Source organism: Balaenoptera borealis (assembly GCF_965194805.1).
Source record: "Balaenoptera borealis genome assembly, chromosome: 11".
NCBI lineage: Eukaryota > Metazoa > Chordata > Mammalia > Artiodactyla > Balaenopteridae > Balaenoptera > Balaenoptera borealis.
In genome coordinates this window covers 14,031,573-14,049,311 of record NC_138868.1, presented here as the reverse complement: position 1 = coordinate 14,049,311, position 17,739 = coordinate 14,031,573, and the positions used below count along the sequence as shown (strand labels likewise).

General features: G+C 53.5%; 2 protein-coding genes across 7 annotated transcripts in view; one reads left to right on the top strand and one right to left on the bottom strand.

The window, feature by feature from the left end:
• The window catches only part of CSTPP1 (centriolar satellite-associated tubulin polyglutamylase complex regulator 1), a 204,619-nt gene extending 195,211 nt beyond the window's left edge, over positions 1-9,408 (top strand). The window contains exons 6-9 of one of the 3 annotated variants that reach the window (XM_082340269.1): positions 538-733; positions 1,410-1,519; positions 3,872-3,935; positions 9,288-9,408. In XM_082340269.1, coding sequence (XP_082196395.1) covers positions 538-733; positions 1,410-1,519; positions 3,872-3,935; positions 9,288-9,297 — 380 coding nt within the window. In that variant the 3' untranslated portion in view covers positions 9,298-9,408. Of the gene's footprint in view, positions 1-537; positions 734-1,409; positions 1,520-3,871; positions 3,936-4,198; positions 4,972-6,190; positions 6,408-9,287 lie in introns of those variants that run through there. The other 2 variants (XM_082340270.1, XM_082340268.1) reach the window with 2 other exon arrangements.
• ARFGAP2 (ARF GTPase activating protein 2) lies at positions 6,401-17,505 on the bottom strand. 4 transcript variants are annotated; one of them, XM_082340201.1, is made up of 17 exons: positions 17,365-17,505; positions 17,069-17,187; positions 16,477-16,549; positions 15,824-15,955; positions 15,659-15,739; positions 14,761-14,842; positions 14,414-14,470; positions 13,732-13,773; positions 13,317-13,369; positions 12,730-12,866; positions 12,499-12,630; positions 9,609-9,737; positions 9,395-9,529; positions 8,603-8,729; positions 8,350-8,443; positions 8,131-8,249; positions 6,401-7,657 (listed from the first exon to the last, which is right to left on the bottom strand). In XM_082340201.1, exons 1-17 carry the CDS (start codon positions 17,434-17,436, stop codon positions 7,637-7,639), a joined length of 1,605 nt encoding a protein of 534 aa, XP_082196327.1. In that variant the 5' UTR covers positions 17,437-17,505; the 3' UTR covers positions 6,401-7,636. The 4 variants fall into 4 exon arrangements, with proteins under 4 accessions (XP_082196327.1, XP_082196328.1, XP_082196329.1 ...); XM_082340202.1 differs by lacking the exon at positions 13,732-13,773; XM_082340203.1 differs by lacking the exon at positions 15,659-15,739.
• Between the last annotated feature and the right edge of the window lie 234 nt (positions 17,506-17,739).

Below are 17,739 nucleotides of genomic sequence, written 5' to 3'. Positions count from 1 at the left end.
GCCCCAGCCTGCTTTCTTGAGTCCGAGAGGCAGGTGGCTCACAAGATGGGGCTTACCAGCAGGAGTGTGCACACGTTCACCCTTTAAAATTTTTTAAAAATATTTATAGCATTTTCTATGTGCCGGGCACAGTGCTAGGTGCTGGGACAGGAAGGCTGACAAGGCATGATCCAGGCCTTTATGCAAGATCTTCCATTCCAGCAAGGAGACAGAGTGAACAAGTAGTTACACAGAAAACCCCTCACTGGATAAGCACTACAGAGGAGTACAGGGTGCATGAAAGTATGTAACAGGGGGTCTCACCTGGTCCAGGAACAACTGCCAGAGGAGGGGACATTTGAGCTGAAACACATATTAGTGTCATCTCTCATGAGTGTAGTGGTCACATGAGGCCGAGGGCCCCTGCTCCCAGGACACTGTGCGCTGAGGACTGAGGCTGGTGTGGAGCTGAGCTAACACACAGAGAAGGGAGGGCACTGTGAGGGGACCAAGTGTGTCGTCCCCACCTGACCTATGCCCCTCTACCCCTGTACGCAGAATTCCTGGAGAGCGTGGCTGCCATCTATCAGGACCTGCTGTCAGGCAAGAACCCCAATACGGTGATTGTGCCGACGTCGTCCAGTGGGCAGCACCGCCCGCGGCTTACCTTGGGCGAGGCCAGCATGCTGGAGGGCGTGGAGGCGTCCCTGTTCTGCCAGTGCCTGGAGAACTTGTGTGACCGGCACAAGTACAGGTGAGAAATGGGCACGCAGACCCCACCTCAGCCCCAGGATTGCAGGCTCCTGGCCCAGAACAGATCTCCAGCAGGCTGTTCTGACTGGCCCAGGGCTTTTAGGCCCTTGATGGTCACAGTATGTATAAATTAGAAGAGTGCCATTTGCCCCCAGTCCAGGATGTTGACTGAAAGTCTTCCCAGGTGGCTCACAGGAAGGATTGCTTTCACTTGGACAAGAGCAGCTGTAGATGACCAACTTGGGTCCCTTCTCCTTGCCAGGAGATAGATTGGTCTTGACTTTTTAGAGAGAAGGAAAAAAATATTCACTGTGCGAGGAATTCACCCTACAGAAAGGGAGGGTTAAGCTGTCCTGTGTAGCACAAAGTCCCCTTGGGGACAGAGCAGCCAGTTTTGGTCTCCTCCAAGAGGAGGCCTTGCCCAGCGCCATTTCCCCATTTCCCCACTCCCACCCCTGCCAGTGAAGCACCAGTTAGTGAACATGCCAGCCTTTCTGTTCACAGTCAAGGCCTTGCTCCTGGAGATCTGCCATGCTTCCCAGGGTCTTAGGGCTCCCAGGGTAGGCAGATCCCTCGGTCTTGGCTTTGGGCATCCCCCTAAGCCTGAAGGTTTGGATGAAAAGATGGCACTCAGACTCACTAGTCTTTGAATTTGGCATCTGTATTCTCCCTTCTAGCTGCCCACCCCCAGCACTCGTCAAAGAGGTCCTAAGCAACGTTCAGAGACTGACCTTCTATGGATTCCTTGTGGCCCTCTCAAAGCATCATGGGATCAACCAAGCCCTAGGTAAGCCAGAGCTAGCTGTGGCCAGCCTCTCCTGCCCCTACAGGGTAAAGCCACATAGGAGCTGGCCCGTGTTGGTGGCCCGAGTTGCCTCCCTCCCAAGGGGGAGGCAGCTTCACCATGTCTGCCTTGACTTCTCAGGGCCAGACTCTGAGGCCTAGGGAGCCCGAACGTGCATAACACAAGATGTGCCCTCTGAGGGCTCCCACCCTCCCGTGGCAAGGCATAGCCTTCCCCGCCCGAGGTCCTGCCCCAACATGAAGCAGCCTCTCCATGGCAGGGGCGTGCCCAGCCCCTCCCATGGAATCATCATTTCTGCTTTGGGGAGCCGCCTGCAGGTTGGGCAGACACAGGGCTATTTAATCAGTGGCTCTGGAGCTTATGTATCAGAGACACCTGAATCCCATTTGTAAACAGGGCAAAGGTGTGTCTGGGGAGACCTTTTTTCCATCTGGAAAAAAAATCTTATTAGTCTGAAAGGGAGTGGAAAAAAAGGGGGGCGGGGGGCGGAGAGAGGCCCGCACTGGCCCAGTTTTTCCTGTCCATCGTTTTACTCTCACTGGTTGGCCTTCCCACCCACCCTCCTCTTCCCCCTCCCACACCTGCTGCCCTCCCAGGGGAGGGGCCACCAGGCTGTCATCGCCACAGAGCTTGAGAGGGGTTCTTATTATTAGTCTCTCTCCTCAAGAGATATCCAGGTGTGCTTGAGATCTCAGGTTCCTGAGTCTCAAAAGAAGACTTTTGCCAGTTGAGGGAATGGGGTCGAGAGAAGGAAACTGAACATTCGTTAAATGCCAGCCACAGCAGCCCAAGTGCTGGGCGAGATGCTTTAGGTCTTACAGGACAGAGAGCCTGCTAGGGGTGGCCTGGGTGCACAGGAGCACAAACCTCAACAGGACTGACTGAGGGTCCACTCAGGCACAGTGCACGGGTCTGGGGACCCCTCAGCTGAATGAGGTTGGTAGCCAAGGTCACCAACTGGAGGAGGAATACAAATGTGGCAAATAGGAGTCAAGAGTAAGGGGGCAGGGAGTGGGGAATTGGCTTAGGTTTTCTTTTACACTCCTAGGTAACTGACCCTCCCTTCCTGTCCACAAGTCAGCCACTAGGAAGAAAAAGGAAAAGCTAAGTAGCATCTGGGTCACAGCGTAGACTAACGTCATGCCTGCACGTTTTCTGGGGCCTTTACGAAGGACAGTCATTCAAGTTCTTTCACAGAGCACTAATGTTGGACAAGTGGGAGATGGAAAGAAGCGTATGGTCTCTACCCTCACCTGCATCTCCAGTGTATGAAATAGAGACCTGAGGTACACCAGGTGCAGCCAGTTGTGGAGGGGTTGTCCTGTTCCCTTCGTCCCCCTCAAGGCACCCCACCCACTCACAGACACAAAACAACAAGAGGGTTCCATCGGACCATAGTTTAAACACCACTTAGAACAAAAGGGGCCAGGAGGCATCATCTGAAAACGTCAGGAACTGAACTAGAGCCAGATGGATAATTGTAAGATTGAGGCTTTCTAGAGACTAGCGCGGTCAGCAGCCGCATCTTGCTTCTGACCACCAGTAAAGCTCTTTTCTCTAACCATTTGCTGTTAAGAAAATCTTTCCATCTGCAAACTTCAGCTTTACCTTCCCTCCCAGTTAACTGCTCCAAAGAGCATCCTAGACCCTCTCCTCTCACCTTTCCCCAGTATACAAAAATTACTTCCCTTGGTTTATAGCTGAGGAAACCAGCTCAAAGAGATTTGTGGCAGAGAAGGGACGGCTCCCCTCCCGGCGGCTTCTGGACACGCAGAGGAGAGTTTGGTCTGATCCTGACCCAGCCTTCTCTTCTCACCTTGGGACCCTCCCTGGAGAGGCTGAGGCAGCGTTCTTGACCATTCTGTCTCCAAAGTGGGGTCACCCTGATTTAGAGGCACTAAACTAGATAACTTATGGTCTTTGGGGCCTGGGCTATATCCTGTGTCTCTGGCTCCTTTTCAGTTCAGTAACTGGGGCCTCAAGAAAGCACCAAACCCTCAGTACCAGCTCACAACCCACCATCTAGTCTTGGAAGGAGATCGTCCTGTTTGTGCAATGACCTTGAGGTTTGGGGATGTCTTGTAGCTATGACTGGGGAGGGTAGGCAGTGGGCTTCACTAAATTTTTCCAGCAGTACCTAGGACTTACTGCCCCCCTAGCAGACCTCTTAAACTTCTGTTCCCCAAAGCTTTTAGATCAGCTCTCCCAGGGTTGGCAGAATAGGCAGACATGAAGGTGAGGGGCACAGAGGCATCTGCTGGGCATGGGGCTGTGTGACTGCAGCCCGGGTGAAGGATCCTCAGATTAAGTTTTGTGCCCCCAATTATTTCCTAGGAGCTTTGCCTGACAAAGGGGACCTGATGCACGACCCAGCTCTGGATGAGGAACTAGAACGGCTGTAAGTGTTGGGTGGGAAGATGCTGCCCCCTTGTGGGGACAAAACCTCAGTCAGACACGGTAGTGCCCCGTGACGGGTCACACACACAGCACTTGTCCATCAGTCGGGGAGGGGTTTGGGGGCCAGCAGAGGCCTGAGGGATCCTCTCTGAGTCCTTTGGGAATACAGCCCATGGGTTCATCCACATGCAAGAGTGAGTGTGAAGGTCCTGGTCTCTGGACAGGAGGCACCTCGCTGCCCTCTGGGCTTCTTCCCTTCTTCAGGCTGGCGCAGATCCCAGGCCTGGTCAACTCGGTCACTGCCGGTCCAGAGGCCAGCTGCCTGCCTGCCCGGACCCCTCCCCGGGTTGGCTCCCCCTGGAGACCCCTGCATCACGCCCGCAAAGTGGATGCAGAGAGCGACGGCTCCACTGAAGAAACAGATGAGTCCGAGACTTGAGGAGTCTGAAGGGTCCTGTCTACCACGCCCAGTACCCAGCTCCCCCGCCTCCCGCGCCCCCCCTTCCCCACCGCCCCTCCAGCCCTTGGGACTCCAGGCCACCTCCTCTCCCACCCCCGTGCCATGCTGCCCTCTGCTGGTGAAAAGGCCAAATAACGGCCCCAGCCCAGAGACCCGCCAGAAGGCTTCTAATGATCAGCCAAGCTAAGCAGTGAACCTAGCAAGTTAACAGCCTACTCTCCTGGCTGTCAGCCTTTCATCAGGCCCCCAAGCTGACAGCAGATTGAGCTGAGGCCACCAGAAAGGTGACTTGGCTTTAGCCTTTTGCTGACAGTCCCCAGCTCCTCACAGCAACTCCAGGAAGGGGGAGACCGTGCATAACCATGCAGGACCTTTCATGGTAAAGGGTGACACCCAGTGATGCAAGTATTAGGAGGATATAGCCATGGTGGCCTTCTGCTGGAGGAATAGCCACTAGCCGTAAGATGGAGAAGGGTGGGTGAAAAGACAAATTTCACTTTCAAACAAACACTGCTTCGTCTCCTCTGTGTCTAATAGTTAAATATGTGAAATGAATAAAGTCCCTTGTGTCTGGTAAGTGGTGAGTCTAAAGCCACTAGACTGAGGGGTGAAGGGAAGGGGCAAGTTTTTTTGGTGCCAAGTTCCAGCTTTTTTCTGGCAGGACTGGGAAGTGGGGGCCAGAGGGCCACTCAAGCCTGGAGAACTGCCACAGATAATGGCAAAGAGGGGCTTACCTCCTGCATACGACCTTGGCCTTTCATGGGAAAGGTGCCTCACAGCTGGAATGGACCTTCAGGAAACAAGCTCAGACGGTTCAAGGCCAGGTTCCCGTAACTTTAGAGAGAGACTCTGGCCACGAAGGGTTAGCGTTGCAGAGCCTCTCAACCAGAGTTTCATTAAGCATTTTCTAAGTACCTGCTCGGGGTTAGGCCAGTGGGGATGCAGCTGTGAACAAGACAGGCCGAGGAGTACCAGCTTCCAGCCAAGGCTGGAAGGTAAGGCAGGTGGTCTTCAACAACTTCCCTGAATTGGGCAGGGGTCCTTGAATTGGGCAGTAACACCCACCTAGGGACCCAAACAGGGCCGCTTCCTCTGAAGCCACTGAGCACACACATTTTCCTGGGCTCCTCCCTGCGCAGACCAGCACCCCTGGATAGTTACAGGGACTGGCCCCCAAAGCTCTGCAGCACCGGGCCAGGACTGGGAGTCCCAAGCCATGTGGTGAGGACTCAGGACCAGTCATCTCCAGCCTCCAGCTGACTGAGAGCAGTTAGAAAATCCTGACATGCGTCAGTCACCTGGGGAGCTTGCTTACAACGCAAATGACCAAGCTCCAGCTTGGGGTGGGGCACAGAAATCTCCATCATGAACACTCCAGATGATTCCAAAGCTCCAAGATCCACACTTTGGAAATCACTGGCTTAGAGCCCCCATGGCTCCCTCCACCCATCCTTTCAAATCACCCATCTCCCAGACCAGTGGTTTACAATTGTACCCCGAAGACCGCTAAGGTGACAGAGATGTTCCAAAAGCCCTTATAGGGGAAAACGGTTGCCAAGCCAGGGGTTTACACACACACACACATCCTTTCTTCCTAGATTTAAAAGATTGAAAAGGGTTCCATTAAGGTCTGTGTTGTTTTTTTTTTTAACTCCACTGAGACACACATCCCCAACCAAGCCTACCGTTGGGATGAGGTGTACGCTGCTGAAGTCGCTCGCCTGCCTGCAGCCATATGGCTCAGCGGGTGAGTTAAAAGGCCAACTAATACCAGCTCTGTCCTCCACGTGCCACAGGGTGGTGAGGTCGAGGCTGCACCGGACCTCACAGCAGCACAGGGCCGAGGAGCCAGGGGCCTTTGGCTTTCAGAGAAGGGACAAGCTGGAGGCCCCGGTGAGAGTGCACTCAGCTTCGGCACCGACGCCCTACCCATGTTGGTGGGAGCCCAGAGAGTGAGGCGAGGGGCTTGCACTGGGCAGGCAGGCAGGATCCAGAGAGGACACTACTTCACTCAGACCAACAGAGGCCTAGGGCCCCGTCGGGGCTTTATTTGACACCACTTAGTTTCAATACAAACAGTCCAGAAAGAAAGTCACATCCCTTTGGGTGAGGGGGTGGTGGGAACAGTGGTCTGTGTTGCTTGGGACCTCAACCCTCAACCACGGGGTGGGGCGGGCCCAGGCTGCCGGCACGGCAGGGGACGACGGCACCAAGGATGACAGTGTGTGGCCCAGAGGGGTGAGACCTGCAGCTCTGTAGGTGCCTCAAGCTCTCAGTGGTGGGGTGCTGTCCAGGCCCCTAGACCCAGATGATGCGGAGGAAGAAAGCTGAGCCCCAGCAGCCTGCCTTCTGTCCCTCACGTCCTCTGCTTTCTTTGCCAGCTTTACACTCACAGCATCCAGAGCAGAGCACAGGGCAGATGAGACCCACCATGGCCACCAAGCACGAGAAGAAGGGACAGAGTCTCAGGAGGGGACAGAGGGTCCTGTGGTCCACAATGGATGGTATGGGAAGACTCCAAGACACCCAGGAGGAGAAGTAATCCTCCAAGTGATCACTGTAAAAAGGGGCAGTGAGACAGGAGAAGATCACTCGGGCCTCCAGTCTGATCCCAAATGAAACCTTTCGGTACCAGGTAAAGTCTCTAGCCCTCAGTAAGGCCCAGACGAAGGCCCTTCCCCTCCCCTGCCCTCTCCTGGTGCCCGGAAGAGACCCCTGGAGCAGCAACAGCAGCAGCCAAGTCCAGAGCCTCCCTCCCCTGGGGGCCGATCTACAGCAGAACTCTTTCTAGACCTCCCTGCTGGCTCCAGAGGACAGGGGCCAAACCCCCAGACAAGCTGGAAGGATCCTAGAGCCAGCCAAAAAGCCTTATACTTCTTACCTTCCCTACTCGGGGAAGGCCTGGACCCAGGATAAGCCATCCTGAGGGAACTCCCTCCCCTCACTCCCAGTGTGGCAGGACAAGTGAGCAGCAGCTTTAGGGGCAAGACTGGATTAACAATAATCTAGCACACAGGGGTGGGAGTGTGAGAAGAAGAGAATACAGGGCTCAATCTCCAGGCAGAGGTCTGGGGCTGATACTGCCCATCCCTCACCCGAGATCCTCAAAGGTCACCCACTCACACACCACAGGTATAAAATAACAATTCCTCCCCAGCTTCCACAAGGCAAGCATCCCAGGCCTAGGAATCATGAGGTTTTTGCTGCTGTCACCACCATATGTCTGAGCCATGGAGCCTGGATCAGTAGGAACCATAGCGATCCTGGGGATGGGGAAAGAAAAAACAAAGTCAGAGTCTCTAACCTGCATCAGCTTTCCAGCGTGCACACCCTCCCCCAACACACCCCACGGGACTGGGGTACTGGCAGGCGGGGGAATCAGGCACCAATCTCACCCTGGCAGAGATTGTTTTCTATTTTACTGTGACCCAGGAAAGGGGTTGTGGCCAGATCCCAAGGGGGAAACCCTGCCTGATCTCACAGAAGCTGGAGAGGGAGGAGAAACAGTACAGATGACAAGAGTGGGGGAAAATCACTGCAGACATGGCATCGTCTTAGGGAGAGGCCCAGCCCTGGTACCAAGCTCAAAGGAAGGAAGCTGCCCTTCAGGAAAAGAAAATGCTCTCTCGGGCTGAGGGCTACCGTGCAGCTACGTCTGCATCTGGTGGAGAAGGCCAACTTCCAAGCGTCACCCTTCGGTCTCCTCCCACCCCAGGTCAAGCAGCCCCAGCCTCACCTGCAAAGAATTCATCACACCATTGGCCAGCACGGCCATCTTCCCGGCCACAGACCTGACACCCTGCTTAAACTGGGCAATGTCAGCAGTGGGCAGCACGTTCCCCAGAGACACACTACCTGTCAAAGCAAGGGAAAGGGTGACCCAGAGCCCGGCAGGAAGCCCGTCCCAGTCCAGGGGGCCCTCCAGCTCTGCTCGCAGGCTTCGCTTGGCGCCTACCTGCTCCATGAGCGCCATCCATGTCCCCAAAGAGGTCCGAAGAGCTGATGGCACTGCTGCCTGAGAGCCGCTGTAGCCGGGACCTGGCTTCATGCTGCGGTGAAGGAAAGGCAGGGCCTCGGGGCCTCTGGGCCAATGACCCAAGAACTCATCCAGGCCCAGCCACCCTCGTGCCAAAGCCCAAAACAGTAGGGAAGAAACTCTGCTTCTACCTGCTGCCTCCAGGCTCAGGTAAGCGGACAACTCTACTTACCTCAGTATCCACCTCCCGCCCAAAGAACATGTCAGATGAGATGGCTTTGGCTCCTGCAAATTTCTGTCGTGCTTCACTCGACTCAAGGCCTGAGCTCCTGCTTTCCACTTCCCTCCGGTTTGTGACTCTGAGGGGTGGACGTGGGACAACAGCTCTGACTCCTCCCATTGCTACCAGGCAATAGTATCACTATAGCATTACCCCCCTTTTACTCTCAAAAGCATCCCAGTGTGGCTGAAAAGGTGTACGGTCACTCCCACCTAGCACTGACACAGACACTGAGCTAGGTGTCTTATAAGTTTCATTACATTTAATCCTTATGGCAGCTCTGAAGTCATTAGTTATGTCCCCATTTTACAAATGGATTATTTGCAGATAATTTATCAGTTAAGGACTACCCCGATTAACATGGAATATGCTTTTAAAAAATTACTAGATGAAGGCCAGAGACACATAATCCTTGGGAGGTCAGAACTGAAGCATAAAATCAGGCTCCTCCTGCCAGAGAAATGGACCTCAAGCACAAGAGGCTACTAAGCTTCCTGCGATGGTAGAGCACAGCTCAAACCAAAGCCTGATTCCTGCACTCTCTAATCTGGTAGCCACTAGCCACATGTGGCTATTCAAATTTATTCAAATTAAATTAAAAACTCAGTTCCTCAATTAACCCTAGACACTTTTTCAGGACTCACTAGCCACATACTTGGTGGCTACCACAGCAAACGGTGCAGATACAGGACACTGCCACCGTCACAGAGCATCCTACTGGACAGCTGCCCTAGAGCACTCCACCTGTCTGAAATGGGCCGGATGCTTGAGACAGTCACTTCCGGCTCCTTCTCCTCCATCCTGTCCATACCCCAGGCAGCATCTGTATCCCAGCGGGAACCAAAACTCTCCCCCAAGGAAAAGGGGTTGTCCTTGTACCTGGGGAGACAGTACAGTGGCTCAGAGAAGCTTGATGAGGAACATGGTAGCCAAGTCTGCACCCCAACAATAGCCTTACTTTGGGGGTCCAGAGGCGAAAGTACCAACATCGTCAAACAAGTCCAGCTGTGAGCGGGAGGATTTTGCACTCACTGGGGTTTCCTGCTCGATCACCTGCATCTCAGACAGCACCGAGTGGGAGACAGAACTGTGGAGAAAAGCAGGAGTGAGCATCAGTGTCACTGCACAAGAGAAGATGCCCAGGGCTTCCCTGGTGACGCAGTGGTTAAGAATCTGCCTGCCAATGCAGGGGACACAGGTTCAAGCCCTGGTCCAGGAAGATCCCACATGCCGTGGAGCGACTAAGCCCGTGCACCACAACTACTGAGCCTGCGCTCTAGAGCTCACGAGCCACAACTACCGAAGCCTGTGCGACTAGAGCCCGTGCTCCGCAACAAGAGAAGCCACCGCGATGAGAAGCCCACACCACAACGAAGAGCAGCCCCTGCTCGCTGCAACTACAGAAAGCCCGAGCGCAGCAACGAAGACACAACGCAGCCAAAAATAAATAAAATAAATACATTTATTTAAAAAAAAAAAAGAGAAGAGAAGATGCCCAGCTGCTGGCAGAAACCTGGGTTCTCCTTCACTGAGCACCACCCAGAACCTTCTTCCCCTGACTGTGCCCAGGGCTGGGCAAGACCCAGCAGGGAGTGCCAGCAACTGTGCTAAACTGGAGAGCACTCCTCACCTGTCAATACATCAGCTTTGTTTTCTCGAAGTAGGGTTTCCCTGACAAATGACTGTTTGGCCTGTTTTAATTTTAACGATAACGTGCACCAAATAATAGTGCTTTCTGGCCTCAACTTGCTGCACCATAAGCCACATCCTTCACCAAGATAGACGCATAAAACAAAAAAGATGAAAAATGCCCCAGAACCAGGGAAATGAGTCTAATGGCATCAAAGGATGAGTTCTTAATTATCCCATCCTTTTTTTTTTTTTTTTTTTTTTTAAAGAAGAAAGCATTTCAAAGTAGAGAGTCTGGTCTTACGCACTAAAACCTGGATCTGCTATTTGGTTTCCCAATGAGAAGAGGCATTGAATTTGGCAGCCAGTACCAACTCGTGATGCCTCTCTTCCCTCCTGTGTTAAATAAGCTCCACAGAAGCTTTTAATGATTAATTTCATTTAAATAAATTCATTAAAAAATATCTACCACTTTTGGTTGGTGGTACTCCAAGGAGTGAATATTTTGCAATAGGGTTTTAAATAAGGTGGGCTGGGTTTAAATGATTCTACTGCAGTACAAAAAAGAAAAAAATGTTTTAAATATACCCTTTAATCCAGTCATTCCTGTGACCAAACAGGGAAGAGGAAAGTCCTTTTGGGATAAAATTTTGTCTCCCTGATTAGCTGTGGGTTACACTAGTAGCACACAGACTAAAAGGGAGTAACTTAAATCCAACTGGCCATGTCCTGAAAGATTAAGTAGAAATACCCAGCTGTATCTTCTTCCAGAGAAGTAGAGCATAATGGCTACAAATACTAAATATGAAATCAAACAGTTCTATGTTCAAAATCTAGTTGTATCAATTACTAGATTTTTGGGCTTTAGGCAAATTGCTTAACTGCTCTGAGTCTCAATTTTCTCATTTGTAAAAAGGGAAAACAGTCCTGTACAGGACTGCTGTGTTTAAGTAAATAAGGCCATTGGCGAAGCTCACGCCCCATGGAAAGGAGCAGACACCACTTAGCACAAGCTCACTGTAGCCAGGATTGCTCACCCTGGTGCTGCCAGATATTCCAATTTTTAAGAGAGATAAAAAATCTAGTATTACTGAAATCTCTAGACGCTAACTCTTATTGTAAAGAAAACAAAATGCATAAGAGAACTGGTTAGCAGCCCTTGTTCTTTTTTTTTTTTTTTTTTTAAGAAAACCACAGCAACATAAACCCAGTGGTCCTAAAACAGGAAGGGTACCACCCAACCAAAGGGCATTTGAATGTCTGGGGGTATTTCTGGGTGTTACGGTATCTGGTAACACTAATGGCATTTAGGGGACAGGTATTAGGAATGCTGAAAGCCCTGCGATTCTTGGGAAGCTCCTGAGAAAACTGTCCTGCCATTCAAAGTGCCGTTAGCACCCTTTTTAAGAAACACCACCCTAGGGCTTCCCTGGTGGCGCAGTGGTTGAGAATCTGCCTGCCAATGCAGGGGACACGGGTTCGAGCCCTGGTCTGGGAAGATCCCACATGCCGCGGAGCAACTAGGCTCGTGAGCCACGATTACTGAGCCTGCGTGTCCGGAGCCTGTGCTCCACAACAAGAGAGGCCACGACAGTGAGAGGCCTGCGCACCGCGATGAAGAGTGGCCCCCGCTTGCCGCAACTGGAGAAAGCCCTCGCGCAGAAACGAAGACCCAACACAGCCATAAATAAATAAATAAATAAAGGAGTTCCTTTAAAAACAAACAAACAAAAAAAAGAAAAAAAAGAAACACCACCCTAGAGACTTCCCTGGTGGTCCAGTGGTTAAGACTCCATGCTCCCAATGCAGGGGGCCCAGGTTTAATCCCTGGTCAGGAAACTAGATCCCGCATGCCGCAACTTAGAGCCCACATGCCACAACTAAAGATCCCGCATGCCGCAACTAAGACCCGGTGTGGCCAAATAAATAAATAAATAAATATTTTTTTTAGAACAAAAGAAAAAGAAATACCACCCTAGTTTCTTGGACATATCAAAAGAGCACCTGATCCTGTGTTTCATTCGTTCAACAAATACTTAGCGAGCGTGTACCTACTATGTGCCAAGCATTACACTAGGGGCTTGAAGACAATAAGCAAAGTCATCTATTCAGCCTTGGAGGAAGACTAAGCCTAGAACCCCAAATTGCTGGGAAGAACCTCCAATGGTTCCCAGGGGAACAGTGGCATGTCCCTGCCACACCCCAAAGCTGAGCCTCACCTTCGGGACACGAGTCCCATGCCCAACCTCTCTGCCTGCTCTCGCTTCTTCCCTTCCAGATTCTGCAGCTTCTTCTCCTCCTTCTTACGGTCAACCTGAAGCTCCTGGTAGGCCAGACGCATGGAGGCAACCCTTAGAGGGAACAAACGTGTCAGAGGCCGGCACCACCCCGACCTGTCCTACCTGCCCACCCAACCCCGTAAGCGCTGGGCCCCTGTGGCAAACACTCACACGGACTCCTCGGCCTGCTGCCTGGCATCAGCCGCCTGCTGCTCACGGAGCTGCTCTGCCACCTGGGCCTGCCGCTCAATCTCGCTGAAACTCTGGCTGCTCACCTTCTGGGCCCCTAGGCCTTTCTTGGCACCCAGCTGGCAGAATTATGTGATGAGAGCTTTGCCAGCCACAATGCCTTCTATCCCCTCCCTGGCATGGAAACACCCACAAGGAAAGGGTTCCTTCTTAAAGTTTACTGTAAAAAAAATAGGAGCCCCGTCAGCATGGTGGAGAGGGAGAACAGTGGTTCTGCTGGAGCTGAGCCTCAGGTGGCCCACACAACCCCAGCGGAGGCCTGGGGGCCAGAGGACAACGGCTAACGCTACCAGGCCCGGGATGTGCCAAGCACTTATGTGCACAATCTCACTGACTCCTCCCAGGAGCCCCTTAGAGACAAGCATCTTGACAGTCCCTCACAGATGAGGTGCAGAGAAGCTAAGCACCTTTACCAGTCATACAGCCAGTAACTGGTCAGGTCAAAGGGGGAACCCAGGCGCCTGACTCCAGCTCCTAACCACTCTGCCATACTGCCAATCCCCACCTACCCCTTTCTTAGCTGCTGCTGGCTTCTTCTTGCCAATGAGGGAGGTTTTCAGTTCTGTGTGAGGAAGAGGGTGGGGCGTGAGCAGAGACAAAGGGAGGTCAAAGGCAGCAGCTCAGTCCACATCATGCAGCTTCCTGGCAAGAGCTTCTACAAAGAACAGCTTCAGGCAGGGGAAGGCAAAGCTGCCACCACCAGCTCCAACCAATGGCGTCAGGACGTCCAAGCCAAGACAGACGAGGTTAGAGGAGGTTACTGATTCCCAGCCGATGGACCTAAGAACCTAGACCTGAAGCACCAGAGACAAAGTCCCTGACCCAACACGAACACTGCCAGGCAGGGGCAGCACCAAACACCAGCCTTGGCTCCTAGAGCAGGGGGCGGGCGTGCAAGGGGCTCCCCAAGCAGCTGTTGGTTACCTCTGGCAGGAGGAGCCCCTTTAGGTGACAGATACATGGACTCTGGAGAAAAACAGACTTGTGGCTAACAGGGGGTCCCACCTCAGAGCCTCCATATAGCTCCCAAGCCCAAAGGCCTCTACAGAGCCTCACTCCAGACCAGGCCATGCCCAGCCTTCCCATGGGGTCAGACTGACGGTCATTCTGCTGGCTTCCTGCCCCAATCCCCAAAGGTCGACAAAACAAACCAGGGCAGCAAAGGGACTGTTCACCCTGAACTAAGTCTGAAGGACATCAAGAAAAGAGTAGAAAAGAGCTGAAAGGCCAGGGACTGGCCGAGAAAGGACAATGTTGCGTCCAGCCATTAACAGCTCAGAGTTGTCCCCCTTCTCATGAAATGGACCAGACAGGCCAATCCTGCCTCAGCCCCCAGGGTTAGGTGTCCGGCCTCACGCTGGCCAGCCCCAGCCCCAGCCCCAGAGGCAGACCCCAGGCCTGGGACACCAGCCGCCAAGGGCCTGCCCTCAAGTCCTTGTGGTCGATGTTGCAGCCACAACTTCAATCCCAAGCCCCATTCCAGAGAGATCAGATGCTCAGTCTCCTGGGACCTCAGTCCACGTGATCAGGCAGCAGCAGATCTGAAAAGAACCCCCGAGGCCCACCCTCTCCCAGGCACCCCACACCTGCCAGCTGGCATACTGACCCAGAGAAGCTTTGGGTGAGGTGCCAAGCAGCTCCATGTTGGGGCCGTGCTCCGGCTCTGTGGACGCAATGATGGGAATCAGGTGGGAGACTCAAAACTTCCTATGACCTCCCCTTAAGGGAAGTGATGGGGTAAAAGTAGGAGCACCGGCTTTCCTCAGCTTTCTGAGGCCACCAAAATAGAGAAAGAATGCCCACCACCTCCTCCGAGGGACTTAAGTGAATCCCAGCCCACCCAGAGATAGTAGGAGACCCCTCACTCCCATTACCTTGGCCAGGTGTCCCATTCCTAGCCCCAAGTCCTTTGCCAGGACCAAGGCACATAGTTGGAATCTGGGCTAAACTCACGTGCCAGGCCACTGCTCTCTGCAGATGGGGTTGGCTGCTGGGTCTCTGATGGGTCCGTGGCTGGTGCATTCCAGGCAGGGGGCTGAAAAGCCAGATGACAGAAGCCTTGATGAGCCACCATTCCTGCTGGCAAAGAGCGCCAAATACCTTGTGGGTACAAGGCCCTACTCCAAGCCCATGAGGAAAGAATACTGGAGGTCAGCAATCAAAATTATAGTTGCTATTCACTATGGAAGAAAGCAGCACAAAACTAGCAGCCACCTCCACCCCTTCACTATTTACTTAGAGCCAAAACCCATTCCCCTAATTTAATAATCACATCGGGCACTCACCATGTGCCAGGTACAAGTCTAAAGGGTTTTTACATGTAAATATGTTTAATTATCACAACAAGCCTATGAGGTAAATACGTTCTCCATCTTAGAGACTGACCTTAGGTGTCTTAGCCACCACACTAGAAAGACTAAGTAGAGGAGCAGGGATTCAAACAGAGTCTGACTTCAGCACCCAGAGGGTGGGAAGAGGGGAAACCTCCTCCCAGGGGTAGGTTGCTTGAGAGGGAATCCCTTCATTGTGCCCAAGCACAGTGCCTTTCTCATAGGGGAAGAATCCAGGAAAAGTTATCTGGGGTTCCTGATACCTCAAGCCTTTAAGAAGCTTCTCGTACTCCCTACCACCCCAGCTTATAGGGGTGTGTTCCTAAGGAGGGCCACATTGCACCCCTACTCATGGGAAGAGGAAACACCTGAGTCTATCCAGCAGTGGGCCCCAAACATTCCCTGTATGAGGTATCACACCAAGGCGAATGGAATCCATGCCCATGACCGTGGGCCTTGGCCTCAGTAAGTAAACCACCTGTCAGGAACAACTGTGGGAAACGTTCCTTGCGGGCACTCACTTGAGTGTGTTCCGAGAAGAAATCAGAGTCCTTCTTCTCTGGGGAGTGACTGGGAGCACTACTCATATTGTCTATCCAAAGCTGGAAAGAAGACACAACTGAAACACAGGACTCTGAATATTCCCCGTTACCCCACGGCCCCGGCCCGGGAGAACAGGCACTTACATCAGTGCCATGCCTAGCCAGGGCCGCACTCCCCAGCTGCCGGATCTTTTCCCGGTACATCTGGGCAGCTCGGCTATTATATTTGGTGTTGGCGTCACTGGCTATGCATCCATGTTGGCGGAAGAAGGCTGTCTGGTGAGCAAAGAAGAGAGGAGAACATGCTACAGGTGATTCTCCCCAGAGCAAAAGAGGCACCTCCTTCTAACAGTCTGGTTATTACTTATACAGGACAATACGCTCTATTGACACCAGCAGTTTTTCATAAAGTTCCTCAGAAACTCCTACAAAAAACACAGCCTCCCATCCTCTACGATGAATGACTGAAGCCCAGACCTCACTCAACTCTGCCTGAGGACAGCATGCTGTACCCACTCTGCCCATCCTTCATCCAGGCCCACGAGACCCAGACAACTGTGGAGGCCCCAACTCCCTTGGCCTCTCCCCCCAAGAACGTCTGTCCAGTTTAGTTTGAATCCAAAGCTCCTTTGAAAAGAACAACGACCAATCTCCAAGTTTAGAGAATAGTGTACAGTGTTGCCATAGACCAGAGAATCCTCTGAACAGAGAAACTGAGAGGGCCTCCAAGAAGTCACTGTAAAGTCAGTACCCAGGCAGGAGAACGGGGGCAGGAGGATGGTAAGGAGGAGCTTTACCGCATTGGCATTCCCGCCGACCTGCATACACCTCAGCTGGAACCAGTTCCAGTTGGAATCCAACTCTGTGGACCTGTGTGCAAGGGCTGTGTGTCACCTACCAGCAGGTTCCAGGAGACGCTTCCCTGGCAGACCCACACCTGTCATTTGGCCTCGGGCTGCAGTAGGCACCCTGGAAATATTCATCAGCCACCTCCCTGTTTCCTCCACTCTACCCTGTCCAGGAAAGCTTTGCTCTTCATTCATCTAACCCAAAAGGTACTAATTATTTTCCAGATGCGAAAGGAGGTCGAAGCTTGGACTCGGCCTTTCCCTTAAGGACAGCCACAGTCTCGCTCCAGTGCATCAGCAACAAGAACAACGCAGATAACTTTTCCCTGAAACTAACGCTTGGAGTGTCGAGTTTGACCACCAGGAAATAACGGAGTTTTGACCCAGACGCGGAGACGAACCGCCTGTGTAACAAGGGGCCCACGCTGGCGGCTGCCTCCCGTGAGAAGCTGGCGAACGCCAAACTCAGGGAGGTCCAAGTCCAGGCAGCCACTCTACCCTGCTGAGCACCCAGTCCCGGCCGACCGCGAGGAGACCCCACCTGATGAAGCTGAGATGGACGCCCAGGGAGCGATGCACCCCGGAACAGTCAATGCACAAGAACACACCGTACGTGATGCTGGCCCAACTCGGATTCTTGGCGCCACAATCAAAGCAGGCCTGGGTGGAGAAGGAGATGAGCGAATGGTCAGGGACCCCGAGTCGAGGCCGGGCGCTGACACCCCAGGAAAACAGCCCGCGCCGGGCCCTCTCCCTCCCTCAGAAACCAGGGGAGCCGGGAGAGTCCCTCTCGGCCGGCGCCGGGCGCCGCGCGCCTCGCGCCTCCCTCTCACGCACCTTGTTGGTCGGAATTGCGCGAAGCCTCTTAAAAAGGGTCTGGATCTCTGTCTTGCTCGGCTCGGCCGCCATTTTCTCTCCTTCCCAGACACCAGCGCGATCGACGGGTCCCGTCACGGGCCAATCCGCGTCCGCGAAGGCGGCACAGTGGGTGGGCCTCAGCGGGGGCCGGCCCGTCGAGGGGTGGAGTGATTTGTCCCGATCTGGACCAATGGGCGGCGGGCGGAGCTGGCGCCGAGACGTCAGCGTCCCGGGCCCCACGAGGTCGCCCGAATCCACGCCGCGCCGCGCCGGGGCCAATCCGCAGCCGGGGCGGGGCGACGGCCGGCCCACAGACCCAAACCTCGCCGCAGAGCCGTCCGCAGGCCCCGCCAT

Excerpts from the sequence above, each read along its gene's own strand:
- ARFGAP2 (XM_082340201.1), bottom strand. The coding sequence starts at position 17,436 with ATGGCGGCCGAGCCGAGCAAGACAGAGATCCAGACCCTTTTTAAGAGG. Across the intron at positions 9,738-12,498 it reads ATGGGACTCGTGTCCCGAAG|TTCTGTCTCCCACTCGGTGC; the intron begins GTGAGGCTCAGC and ends TTTTCTCCACAG. Across the intron at positions 7,658-8,130 it reads GTGTGATGAATTCTTTGCAG|GATCGCTATGGTTCCTACTG; the intron begins GTGAGGCTGGGG and ends CCCCATCCCCAG.